General features: G+C 35.9%; 1 protein-coding gene across 1 annotated transcript; it reads left to right on the forward strand.

Annotated features, from left to right (window-relative positions):
* On the forward strand, window positions 1–11106 carry LOC129279979 (regucalcin-like). Its single transcript, XM_064112424.1, has 7 exons — window positions 1–531; window positions 4875–5042; window positions 5568–5750; window positions 6380–6480; window positions 7546–7660; window positions 8902–9033; window positions 9736–11106. Exons 2-7 carry the CDS (start codon window positions 4889–4891, stop codon window positions 9942–9944), a joined length of 894 nt encoding a protein of 297 aa, XP_063968494.1. The 5' UTR covers window positions 1–531; window positions 4875–4888; the 3' UTR covers window positions 9945–11106.
* The last annotated feature ends 3494 nt before the right edge of the window (window positions 11107–14600 follow it).

A 14600-nucleotide genomic window follows, 5' to 3' on the forward strand; every position in this document is an offset into this window, starting at 1 on the left:
ACAACCAGAGCTGGCGTGAGACTGTTTTTATATCAGATCATAGATGGGTGTTATAGACCTTCATTTTGCTTTTAAAGCTTCGAAAAGCAGCCTATCACATTGTCAACCCTTCCTTTCAACTGCAAAGAGCAAATTGTAGTGTACGGTTCAAAACGCCCCCTTTGTGCAAATATCATGGAATAGAAGGACATGGTGGACTGTTTATCTTCTTTCTGCTAGAATTTCTTTTCTTTTCCTATTTTTTTCCAAGGGTAGCAATCATCGAATTCGATGATTAAAATGGCACGATTTCTCATCAAGTTACATCGAGTGGTGGCGCTATCTCCGTCTGTGAACATGATGGCCTTTATAAAGCCCTCAGTAGACGGAGCGATTGTCCAGTCGTAGGTCGAGTATTGATCAGGAAAAAAACGTCGTCTGCTAGAGATCGGTTGTCTGCCCACGCCCGCCCGCTCGTAGGTCGAGTATTGATAAGCGAACACGTCGTCTGCTAGAGACCGGTTGTCTGCCCACTTCTCCCTTCATCAATTGGTAAGATCACATTTGTTTTTACTATAATTATGCAAGATGTGGTATAGCATCGTTCTTTTCTTGTGACAAATAAATTATTTCATTCCGCTCACAACCAGATAACCTAAATTTTATTGCAAGTAATACGATTTTTTTTCTACTCGGTAAATGCATTTTTGCATTACTATCACAGCATTATTTTGATGATCACAGCACGGTTTGGAGTAAATAACACTGTTGACAGGGGTCTGTAAACTACTTTTTTTTTTTTGGGGGGGGTGCGTAATATGCATAAAATCACATATTTTATGGTAATTTAGTTTCGCGGCCCTATTGGGGGTGTGATAAAGGCTGCTGAACGGAGTTCAAATACGAGCTGAGGGAGAGAGAGAGGGAGAGAGAGAGAGAGAGAGAGAGGGGGGGGGGAGAGGGGGGGGGGGAGAGGGGGGGGGGGGGAGAGGGGGTCAGAATGAAAGTGGAGGAATAGTACCAGCAAGCACGAATTACAATACCCAATAAGGAGTATATATAGTAAAATTCAGCCAAATAATTGAAGCATATTTTTATTTCTATTTGAATATGTTGAAAGGACTTTGCTATGATTCACTGCATGAAGCCATTTAGTCAAGGTTTCATATCAGGCTTCTTTTGATATGTTTGAGTTGATTGTTAAAAGGCTATTATAGCTGAAAATCTTTCCAGTGGGCTATGATTATATGAGTGCATTATGCATATAATACTTAAATCTTTCCACCGTAGCTGCCACATATGGTTTATACCTTTTTAATATTTCAACATTCTTTCTGTATTAAGTCGAGTAATGAAATCCTAAAAGGCATGGTAAGGGCGTAAACATGGCGAGGACTTATTGACCTCACTGTAATAATCGGTGGAGGGATTACTAATAAAATTGGAGAAAAGGGGTAAGAGATTGGGGAAAGAGAGGAAAAGCGAGATCAGGAATAATGGAAAGAGAGATGATAAGAGATAGAGGGGGGGGGGGTATGAACGGCGATTGATTTTTTTGACCTTTTTTTACTTAATCATGTTGAAACTTTGAACCGGGGGATACAGGAAATTCAAACAAACTTCGAGAATGACCTATTATAATGAGTAAAATTATTTATCAATTATTGATAATGCCAATCATCAAGTTATGAACACAATGGGCTTATCATATTGAAATCTAGGATTAAGACGGGAGTGGCGCTGTCGCTATTCAGAGGGGTGGGTGAGCATTCGAGGAGAAAATTGGTGTACCAAAATAGGAAGAAGGAGTATCAAATCGAAACTGGGCCGTGTATCAATATTACGCATGTTATTAATTGCAAAATAAAATGACTTCACCCTGAAATCGTCTGCCCCCGTCTCCCCTGCATATGAAGCAATTTTGAAACTAAATTGCTAAACCTGCTGAACTCGGATGTATAAAAATGATGTGGGAATGACCAATGCACGTAAAAAGAAGAGAAATAAAAGTTAGTCAGAGTGAAAAGATTGCAAGCTTGTCATATCTATTCTCTTATCTGTTGTATTTTGTTAAGTCTGAGAGTTACTTCACTAAGTATATACATTCGTCACGGAAGAGCCTATAATGTGAAGGGGAAAACATAGAAGACAATTACTCGTCAAATTCACTTCAGTTCATCGATTAGAGAACATTAATTGTTGTTGCCATTTACCCGAGAAGACAATATGAGACATGATGATACAAAATGAGACAAGTTTTGGTAGACTTCTCGGGATGAAATCCACTACCTGGCGCCCATAATCATGATAATCGTATCTTGTTGATTTCACCGTCCACGTTTCAGGGATTCGCTGGGGGAAACTCGCATGTAGACAAAAGATAGAATATGACCAAAGTACGGTCAAATCGATTTAAGCTTTTGTGAAACAATTTTCGGTTGACTAGACGTATTTGACTAGAGGTATTATGACTTTGCCACAACATCCCATATTTTTCAATTCAACTGTTTGCGTCAATAAACACATCGATGTTGAACACAAGTGTGTGTCTTCGAATAAAAGGGATAAGTTTCGATAAATTATGAGGAAGTGACTTACCATACAAAGCCCTATACAGTGCGTATAAAAAAAAACGGGACAGATTTGAAAAGTCTATCAAATTTTTGTTTCAAATAATGATGTCTATATTTTAGTGTTAATAGATGCTCTAAGGTCTTATCTTTGAAATGCAATTTAAAAAAATAAATTTTATTCATGCTTGAGCGAACACATGACGTTTTTGTTGGGGGTTCAAAAAGAGGCTTGCGCCAGAATTGCAGAATATGTGTAATACAGTGATCATAATTTTTGCTAATCAGGAGACTTCCTCTTGACCTTTTCATTATCTGTGCCACAATTTTCAAATTATGCTGTCAAATTTCATTTACAAAGTTATTTTTTTAATTGAATTATTTTGTTTTTTCATTTAAACTTCTCTTACATTTTAATTTTCCTTCATAAGTAACTGAGGAAAGAATATTTTTTTTGTCAACCCAAGCAAGAAGATTTGAATTATTAATTGGGAAAACTTGTGATTATTCAAATCGTTTTATTATGTGAAACAAATTATGTTGTGTACCTTTAAAATACATGAATCTATTTTTCAATGGGTCATTAATTCCTTGACCAAGTTTAATTGCTTGACAGGAAACACAGGAAGGGATTCATGTCTTTCAATGACCATGATGTATTGAGTGAATTTTGAAGGAGCTAGATATGGCAGATCGAGTAAAATGTATTAAAAAGTTGTGAGCGAGCGAAGTGAGCACGCAAATATTTCCACTTTTTTAAATTACAATATCAAAGTTTGTGATAGATTTTGACATAATATTCAGAAAATAATATCATATTTTACTTTCTATCTTTCCTTTTATTTCCTGTCCACTTTTTTCTTGGTCATGATTTTTTTAATTAAGGGGGGGGGGGGGAGCAACCCGAGCGCCCGCCCATCTGTGTGGCTTTGTTCAAAAGGAACCATAACCTTTGTAGCACATAATGAAAGGATTTGAATAAAAAAATCCATGCTCTCCCATAATTCGGTTGTAAAGAAAAATTTTAGCTTGAAGAAGGAATATTCAAAGCTAACAGAGAGCATATTAAAAAGAAATAACAGAATAATTCAAGCAAATAAATAGATCTGAAAATGAATTTTGACCGCATGATTTGAAAATTATGGCAAAGATAATGAAAAGGTTAAGAGGAAGTCTGCTAATTAGAAAGAAGTCCGATCATCATATTACTCATATTCTGCAATTCTGGCGCAAGCCTATTTTTGAACCCCCAACAAAAACGTCCCGTGTTCGCTCAAGCATGAACGAAACTAATTTTTTTTAATAGCATTTGAAAGACAAGACCTTAGAGCACCTATTAACACCAAAATATAGACATAATAATTTGAAACTAAAATTTTATAGACTTTTCAAATCTGTCCCGTTTTTTTTATACGCACTGTATAGCAATAGGCCTACGCTCTTGCGTTCCCCGTTGAATGTTACGTCCATTTCAATTTGAATTTGGTGGAGCATTTTGCAAAATGTAAACGTTGAAAGCTTTCTTTGAAAAAAGAATCCACCGGCCATCACCCCGAGGGAGCATTTCATGAAAGGAATAATATTGTAATGTAATTATTATTATTATAATTATTGTATCTCAGTTGTAAGAAATTATTTGTCGGACGACAAATTTTGATGAAATTCATATAGATTCGGATGGGATTCCCAATTTTCGAGAACGTATAGATTCCTTCTGACACAGGAGAAGTAAGAAATGTTTCGTTTAAACATAAGTCATACCAGGGACATCCATGGCATTGTGTTGATAAACTGCACCCATTGACCCGTATTCTGTTCAAGTCCAATTCAACTAAGTCAATGGTCTAATTCTGTGCTAAATGGGAAGCCAAAATGTCCACATTCTGTTTATAATTATATTTCATATTTCATATGTTTACATCTTCTATCGCAATTATTTAATGAAGAAAACTATTTCATTTCATTATTTCCAGGAAGTTTTGAATGATTTGAGTGACAAATGAGTTGATAGATTTGAATCTGCACCGGTACTGTTTGAGATATGCATGAGTTATGATTTGCTATCCATAAACCCAAGTTCAAAATACGGGTCATTGCCTCTAAATTCGATAAAACATTTTAAGGCAATGGTTGCTTTATTTGATTTGATGCCATTGAACATTACGAGAAGTCAACTGGCTACAAAAATGTGTCCTTTTATATCGAAAGTGTATCTTCGTTAATGGTGCATGGTACATAAAACTGTTGCGTCATGTCATTTAAGCAATATAATAAACCACTTGATATCGTTGTATCTAACATTCGATTTTTTTTCTTTCCATCTAGAAACAAGCGTCATCATGACTGTCGAGGTGTACCTCAAGGATATGGGCTACCTCCTAGAAGGCCCTCACTGGGATGACGTCAACAATAAGCTCTATTACGTCGACATCTTCGGTAACGCCATCCATCGATACGATGTCGCCTCGCAGAAGGATGAGAAGGTCGATATAGGTAAGGAAACCAAAATTGACGGGGATAATGATTGAGCTACCTACTGTTAAAGGTCAAGTCCACCCCAGAAAAATGTTGATTTGAATAAATAAAGAAAAATCAAACTAGCATAACGTTGAAAATTTCATCAAAATCGGATGTAAAATAAGGAATCCGAGTGTGTAAATAATTGCAACTGTTGGTGCTGATGCTGATGGCGATATATTTTGATGGTAAAGATTTATTAGTTTAGTAATACACCTAATTAATTAACATTATTGCAGAATCTAACTACTAGTACACGGCTTTTCGCGGTCCTGTAGTATACACAAACTCACTATATATGATGGTTACGATGATAATGACAATATAGAACAGAATGACGACGAAAGTTGTGATGACCACAATAATCACAATAACTACGAAGATAGTCTTAAAATGGTGTTAGACATTTCACACTAAGTTCAAATTTAAGTTGATTTCTGTTTATTTCATTTTATTTATCATTTTTTTAAAACTGTTCTTTTACCTTAAACAATATTATAGGTGAGAGCGTAGGGGCCTCTGTCCCGACTCGCAGCGGGAAGACTCTGGTTGCTGCCAAGCATAAGATGGGCTATTGTGATTGGCGAACGGGTAACTTCGAGACCGTTGCTATGGTGGACGAAGACCAGCCGACGACGAGATTTAACGACGGAAAGTGCGACCCCGCTGGTAGATTATGGGCAGGTAATTAGTGTGAGACGATTCTTCATGCTTGCTTTACCCGAACGATCCGAACATTGTTAAATAAATATTCAAGAACGATGCACAAGTATGATTAAAAAAAAAAGGATGTTAGGGGTTCCAATCTCGATGAGTCGTTAGGACGCCTTCTCTTTTAGTATAAATTGAAAGTAATAAATCCCTAAAACATGGGAAACTCACCCTGATAATAAATTGACTATTCAAAATTCAAATTGTTTTATTTCGTTTTCAACAGAACAAAGTAAAATGATCGTATATGATAACAATGACATTTGCAAATGAAAGTTATACAAACAATACAAATTGATGTTAATATATGGCATTTTCTCCATAAGTAAAACAAGTTATCATAAACATTATAACGATCTGAGAAAATGGAGGGATCAACTAAAAGCTAAATTTTTTTATTAAACGGAGGAAAATTTGTAAAACATCTTTATTTGTCGAGAAGTTTGTCATGCAATAATTATCATAAACATTATAACGATCTGAGAAAATGGAGGGATCAACTAAAAGCTAAAATTTTTGATTAAACGGAGGAAAATTTGTAAAACATCTTTATTTGTCGAGAAGTTTGTCATGCAATAATTATTTTTGTGACCTTGCCACAGGTACAATGGGAGCAGAGGAAGTACTGGCTGGTGTTGAGAAAGGAAAGGGCTCCCTCTTTTGTCTTCATTCTAACATGAAGGTCACAAAACATGTTGATAATGTAAGTTCGAAATAAAGTGATTTAAAATCCATTGCTCAGTCTCACCAACATCGATCAAAAGTCTTCGTTTGCACCCCCTAATTACGTCAGTGGTCACAACTAAATAACCACAAGGCCTATTCTTCTATCCACCCTTTCACACGGTAACAACAATCATAATTTGAATGATGATTCCAGTGAAAAAATAAGGCTAATGACGAATTTTTAGCATGTGTGAAACCAAACTACAAAATGATTAGAATCACGAACGCTAAATAATCACGAATTAAAAATCTACTCCGGAGGTGCATTTCATTTAAGTTTCACTCAAATTAGGGTACGAGTTTTGCGTGTAAATGGCTTAATTGACCTCCAAATATTTTTTGGGGGCGGAGCTTACGTGACCTTTTAAGCACTTCCGTAGTTAATACGATTGTCATGCACTAATGGTAGTTTGTATTTGCGATGCAGTGCTTGACAAGTCACCAAGGACACATATCGCCTTCGCTCAGGAATTCGAATTCAAATCACAGTTTTCGAGTGAGCGTGTGAAAGGTCTGATGATTCTAAAGACGAATTGTAATCATCATTTCAATGATGATTCAAGATTCACGTGTGAAAAGACCCTATATCTTCTTCCTCCGCTTTGACTTGGGATTGTCAGCAAAATGTTTCAAGACGAGATAGCATTTCACACAGGGAGAAATCGAAGTCTTTATTTTACTAGTTTGTTTGTTTTATTTTTTCAAATTATGATTTTAGTTTGTTCTATTTATTTTATGGTAATTAGTTACTTTTGGGTGGGGGAGGGCTATAAACCTGTAGGTCTTGGGGTTGGGAAAGCTTTTGAGGTAAAATGATTGTTTATTGAAATAAGTCTTGACCAGCCTTTCTCATTCGATCCAGTTATCTGGTTATTTAAAATTTGTATTTTATCAAACTTGAATTGACGACGAGAACTTGTATCTGCCCCTCCGTCACCTGGCCACAATCACCATCCAATGTGCATATTATACAAAATTTATTTCGATGTTCTTATTCTTTTAATAAATCAATATTGTTTCCTTTATCATCCTTATTATAAAGATCGACATTTCTAATGGTATGGCGTGGACGGCTGACCGAAAAACCTTGTACTACATTGATACGCTAAGACATGGCGTCGATGCTTTCGACTATAACAACGAAACAGCTGAAATTGGTAAGAGTTTTATCGAATTTATTTTAATGCCATAATCTTTTTTAATACACGTTTTATGAAATTCATAACCTTGAAAGTATAGCATATTTACAACGATTCCGTATACAGTATATTCGATAGGCCTACAATAACCGGGAAATGTATTTTGTCTGTTCTATTGGAATGGGGATGGGAGGGGGGGGGGGATAGGCATTTCCAAGGGGCCGAAGCGGCTGCAGCCCTCCTATTGGCGAAAGCTGCTGGATCCGCCCCCGGAAAAAATCCGGATATCCAATCAGACTGCGAGATTGCAGGCATTGGTAATAATTAAGTTCTTGACAGGGACCGCGGAACGGTTTTGAAAGTGGGGGGGGGGGGGGGAGGGGGTGGAATACCATGCAAAAAAAATAATTAGATGGTCATTTCTACGTTTTTTACACGGTTTTGGAAAAAAAAGCCCCCGCAGCCCCCCGTTTCCGCGCCCCTGCTTGAGAATATATAACGTTATATTCAATTTGTAAGCAATCTAATCGGTTAATTTCCAATTCGTCTAATGCCAATTCGTCCAATTGCCAACTCGTCTACTATCAATTGGTCTGCCAACAGTTCATCGGCATTATCCACATGGTCTAATTGCCATTTCGTCCAATCACCATTTCGTCTAATAGCCAGTTGGTCTAATAGCCATTTGGTCCAATTGGACTAAGTGTTATTTGTGCAAAATGAATGAAAATGAAATGGATTTAGACCAACTGGTTTTGAGACGAAATGGTCTTAGACGAAATGGCGATTAGACGAAGTGATGATTGGACCAAATGGTTATTAGACCAAAGGGTTGCCAGACGAAATGTTGATGGACGGAATGGCATTAGACTCAAATGAAAGTAGACTATTAGCATGATTAGGTGAGTGGACGAGTTGGCAGTAGACGGATTGGCAACTTACCATCTAATTATTGTAGTCGATTATTGTAGTCGGTGGTTATTACAAAATGATTTTCGTTTCAAATTTCGCTGAAACCAGCCCTCTGACCGGAATCATGTATTTCTATCGTTAAAAATAATCATACAATACACTCCAACATATACATAAAATAAAGCATAATAATGTATTCTAAGATTTGTTTTATATTTTGTATTGAATTTTATTGCCCTGCATTTTCTCGTTAAAGACAAGTGTCCTGTGCGTATTGTATTCCTTTAATTTGCAGATTTGCAAATAAAGTGATTAACTCGCGTTGATATCATCTCCTGTTGTCATAGGTAACCGTCGTCAAGTTGTGAAAGTTCCGGACGAAGAGGGCCTCCCTGACGGTATGTGTATTGATAGCGAGGATATGCTGTGGGTTGCACTCTTCAATGGTGACGTCATTAATAGATACAACCCCAAAACAGGTAATGACATAATACAATCAAAACTTTGAAAAACAAGAAATCCAATCAAAAACCGCGATAGTGAATTTTATAAAATGTCTTAATAACATTTACCCCCCTCTATCTTTTCTGAGGAATCAATTGTCAAAGTCTCAGATTAATATAGACCATCCTCGATGATGATAAGGATTTCTTATCATTGTAAATATCAATTATTGCATCATTAAGGTAGTATTCAATATTATTTTTATGACAACCTTTATCATGTCGATAATATTAAGTTTATTCACAGATTACACAATAATGATATACAGATTTGGATTTAACTGACAACATTCAGTTTGGTAAAAAGAAAAATATGGATCACTTTTGTTGCCAAAAATTGAAGTAGTTAGGCTACCTGACCTCGGGAAGCGGGGTGCTGCGTATGTTATCCATCATAGGCAGCACCCCCTGGAAACTCAACCAAAATCACCTTCATTATGGACTGAAAACCTTTAACCCCCTTTTTTGCTTGTCAAATTTTTCACGACCCAAATCACCTACATTTTGGAATGAAAACTTTTTTTGGGGGCTTGTCCTTTTTTCTAAACCGGTACCCCTCTTGAAAAATTGTTCCCATGGCTACACCAGTTGGTTACTTGAGTACTAAGAGGATTGAGGGGGGGGGGTATATTTCTATTATTTATTACAATGAAAACCACTTTCTTTTTTTTAATCAAGGTGAAAAGTTGCAAACGATCCGCTTCCCGACCACGAACATCACTAGCTGCTGCTGGGGAGGACGCAACCTGGATGAACTCTACGTCACCAGCGCCAAACATTTCCTCACCGACGAACAAAAGAGAACACAACCATTGGCTGGATCTGTCTTTCGGGTCACCGGCCTCGGGGTCAAAGGGGTCAAGTGTGAACCTTTTAATGATAGTTAGACTCATCGAGAATTCCATTGTCTAGATATTCAGCATCACTTTGCAATTTGTTCTTCATTGTCGCATTATGTATGAGAAAATTAACTTTGTTATAGTAAAAGAAATGTGATAAGGACAATATTTAATAGTACCCAAGGTAACGCAATATACAGTGCGCCCCACAAAAAGGGAAACCCGTTTTCAGAGATAGGTTTCACAATTATCAATTATGTTTTTACTATAAATTTGATACTCATGGCAAGAGTGGAATCAAATCTCGAATTTGAAACCAACTGCTAAGCAAATCGTTCACGCATGGCAGACCACAAACAATAAATATTGAGGCATAATTTGCGCAGGAACTCGCGTGTTCCAATCCCACCGCAGCACTAGTGCCCTTTGGCAAGGCGTTTATCTACATTTGCCACTCTCGACCCAGGTGTAGAAAATGGGTACCCGCGGTAGGAAGGAATTCCTTGAATGCTCGATGCGCCCGATCAGGGTAGCCGTGCTAAAGCCGGGGTATAATATGGACAGTGCTTACTCAAGTGTTAAATTATGTCAAAGCGCTATATAAATGTTGCACATTATTATTATTAACAGTCTTCATTAGTGCAGTCCTGTAGTATAGACCCACTAGAATGATAACATACAAATTTACTACTCATTACACTAATCATATATCTTACCAAGTAACAAGTAGTTTTCCTCTTTTCCAATGAAGTTTCTCTGCCAAAAATTAAAAATATTTTAAAACTAGCTATTGAAAACAAATTCAATGGAAGACACTATTTGTCAGTTCGCTCCCCCTTTAAAGTGCCTTTAAGCATATCAGCGTAATTGATATCATAGTATCTCACAAATTCATCTGTTTGTATAATAATGTATGGATGTCTTGTAAATATGCAGCAATAAATCATTATGATCTTGGAGTGAAAAATCAATGAATAGACATTTATTTTGCGTAGTAGTTGAATTATGATGGCGCTCTTTAATCTCTCTAGATTTAATTATGAGAGGTGCCGTGGCCGAGTGGTCTAAGGCGCCTGGCTATACATGGAAAGTCCGGGGTTCGATCCCCGGCCGCGGCACCAATGCCCTTGAGCAAGGCATTTAATCTACAATGCTCTTTTATCCTGCTTTCAAATAAATGGAAATGCTATATGCATTATTGGTAACAAGATGTGCACTTGCTTAAATTTTTTTTTATAGAATTAAGTATATTATTTTTAGTTCAAGAAAACAAGGAATATTGCCAACCGTACAGAAAGTGACATATTTGGTTAAAGAATATAGAGATACGGAATATCAAATGGCGTTTAAAAAGGGGAAGCTGTGGTTGCACTTAAAGTTGAATTAAGAAGACGATTCCAAATATTGAAATATTTACATTAATAGCAACCTTACAACCCCCCAAACACTAAGAGGTGATTCGACCCCTCATTATCTTTTTTCAAAATAATGAATTTGAACGATTTATCCCTACCCATTTTCCAAAACAGCACACTAAGAGATAATACTTGTTGTGGCCGTATGCTCATGATTGACAACACTCAAAATCTGAAGAACAGAAAGTGGATGTAAAAAAAAGCCCTAGCTCATTGTGAAAAGCAATTCATAATTATGAATATTAACAGTATAATGCACCCAAAATCCAAAAGTTCATAGCGAAATATTATATCATCATTGGCGTCTGAGCTTACAATCAGAGCAAAGAGTCCTGTAATTGTTCAGTTTATCCTAGATTGAGAATTGCAATTAAGTAATTGCAGTAGACACGGTAGAGCAAGGCATTGATATTCCAACAAGTAAAGTCATAGAAGCAATTCGGTAGTGTGCCTGTGACAAGAGGAATCTCTTGTCACAGGCATACTGGTATCATTTTAGAGCAATATCGAGTAATGTATATTGACAATGTACATGGTATTTTGTTACAAATTGATTGATTGATTGATTTTATTTGGCAAGTCACCGTAACATATATACAGTAGCATAAAACAACAGGCTAGCACAGGATGACCCACGAAAGCTCGAAAGCTTATTTCCAGTGGGGTCCTCGACATACAGAATTAAGATAATAAAATGGTAAAATTATACTATTTACATATTAAAAATGAAGAAAAAAGATCAGAATTTACTATTACCAATAAATAAGATATATAGATAATATATACAAGAATATAACGAAGAAGAAGAAGGAAAGAAGGAGGAGGGGGAATAGAAGTATATAGAAAGGGGAGGAGGAGGAGAAGGAGACGGAAGAAAAGGATGAGGAAGAAAAAAATAATAAGGAGAAGAACAACAGCAAAAACGGCGACAACAATAACAACACGAAGAGGAGAATAGAAGGAAGAGATAAAAGAAAAAGAAAGAATAGAAGAACAATACTACCTACCCTTTCTGGAAAGCAAAAGTTGAAATGGCTGTTTCTTGTATTATAGTTATGTTATTCGGTAACTATAGATTAAAGTTTGATCCAATGTAATGATTCGATCTATTGTGATAGATTTTATGCACAATAGTTATTTTTTCCATAAAAAAATATTTTTTCCAAAAAGTTATTTTTTCCATAAAAATTTAAAGATGGCCGTCATAATTGCAAATTTTGAATGGTCATCTGCAATGAAAACGTATAAATTCATTCGCTAGACACGTTATTTTTTTAGGTTATATATTTTTTTAATGGTTAAAATGTAATGATACACCAAAAACCGGCTATTTCTGACTCAACTTTTTTTGAACCGTCTGTTAAAATAAATGTGAAGGTAATTATAATCCACTTTGTCAGACTATACTTATATCATGGAGCTATAAAACACAGATATCTCCATATATGTTTATATGAACTTCTCTCTTCCAGTGGGTTGAAAATTTTACTTACACGACTAGGCCAATTTATTTGGTGTAGCAGCTAGGTTCTGTCAACCATTGGAACAATTCCTTTCCAGGTCTAACTGTCAAAACTCATAGCTCTACCTGCTCGCATTATATATATATATATTTATATTCATTCTAAAAACTACTTAAAATCCCCTTTTCATATTAGTTTATAACAATTTTTGACTCGCGTTTCGCGTGCGCATTGATAGTTAAAAATATTAATTAACGCATCCTGTTCAGGATTGTAAAAGGTGCTTAAAACATGTAAAATATCCCATTTTCAGGCCTGAACATATATTTAAAGAGCGCACTCTCATCGGGCCAATTAATTAATGAGATATATATCATTTTCATGAATTCCTACGAATAGTCCTAAATCGGAATATCAAATAGTTTCAGATAGCATTGCACTTCGAGATCGCATCATTGAAAAGGTGTAATCTTTTTTCCTGTTAAATGTCCCCCTTTTCAGATCGGAATATCAAAATTTCTCAGCTGCGTGTTCGCATATACTTATCCTTTATCATGACTTCGGAGGGAAATGTAGAGAAAGTTATTTTTCCGCTCCTCCCTATTGGCTATTGTTTGAAAACTTCAAATAAATTCAATTTCATGTAACAGAAAAAAGAAGGTATACATGTAGGAACATAACATCATGAGCCAACCTATATATTATGACGGCGTACGTAAATCTGTTTTCACAATGCTACATTAAAATCAATAACTTTTTTATTATCAGATTATGCCACAGCGTTTTGCGAAGTAAAATATTCTTTTCACTTGATTTATTAACATAGAGCATACAGCTATTACATGCATAGAGTTATTTATTTTCAGCCCGGAGTATGGTCGGTGTCCAGTGTTTACAGTGTTTAAATTACGCTGAAATGATACTTTCACGCAAAAGTGAACTTAGCATCCGCCCGGAACGTCATTCCTCAGTATTTCCGCAAGACTCTAAGCTGGTATGCCAAAAAATGACAAATTTTACTATCCAAAGTATATACATATACTTATACATGTAATTACATGTATGTACATAATGTAGGGTATGTTCAATTTTTTCATTCAAAATGAGCATATTGTAAAATGCACATTGCCTCCTTTCGATTAACATGATATGAGATATTTTCCATCTTACTTGAATTTTTTTTAAATATTTGTGGCATTATGACATTTACTATACATTCGATGGATAAACGAATTCAAATCGAAGAATTTAAGTTGTGTAAAAAAACTTCAAACTATTGATATTTTTCACAAACTTTTATTTTGAGGAAATCGCGGTTTTTTGTGTTTCACTGTGTCATATATGTGTGTGTAATATTCAAATTTGAAATGAGCATTTATGAGACTTATAGTTTTGAAATCCAAACAAAAAGAATCGCATACCAAATATAATAAAAAATTTAAACATATTCCGTCAAAATATCAAAATGTGTGATTTTCGACATTCTTTCGGATTTTACGATAAAAATGACACTTTCACGCAAAAGTACGCTTGGCATCCGGCCGTACGTTATTTCATTTGGCCAAAAAAAAAAAAGGGGGGGGGGGGGTGAGAGAAAAAGGGAGAAAGGAAGAGAAACATAATAGTTGGGGTCTTGAGGTGGGACTATTATCACTGCTGGTTCGTATTCCTTTTAAGAGGTGAAACAAGGACGTGAATAGCGTAGAGAGCTATTACACAAATTGAAGATGAAAAAAAAAAAACTGTGCAAGTAATACACGCATGACTGAACATTGGTGCACTGTTCATAACAAAATAATATAGGCCCTATTGAAAGCTCCTTGCTC

Source organism: Lytechinus pictus, chromosome 17, assembly GCF_037042905.1.
Source record: "Lytechinus pictus isolate F3 Inbred chromosome 17, Lp3.0, whole genome shotgun sequence".
NCBI lineage: Eukaryota > Metazoa > Echinodermata > Echinoidea > Temnopleuroida > Toxopneustidae > Lytechinus > Lytechinus pictus.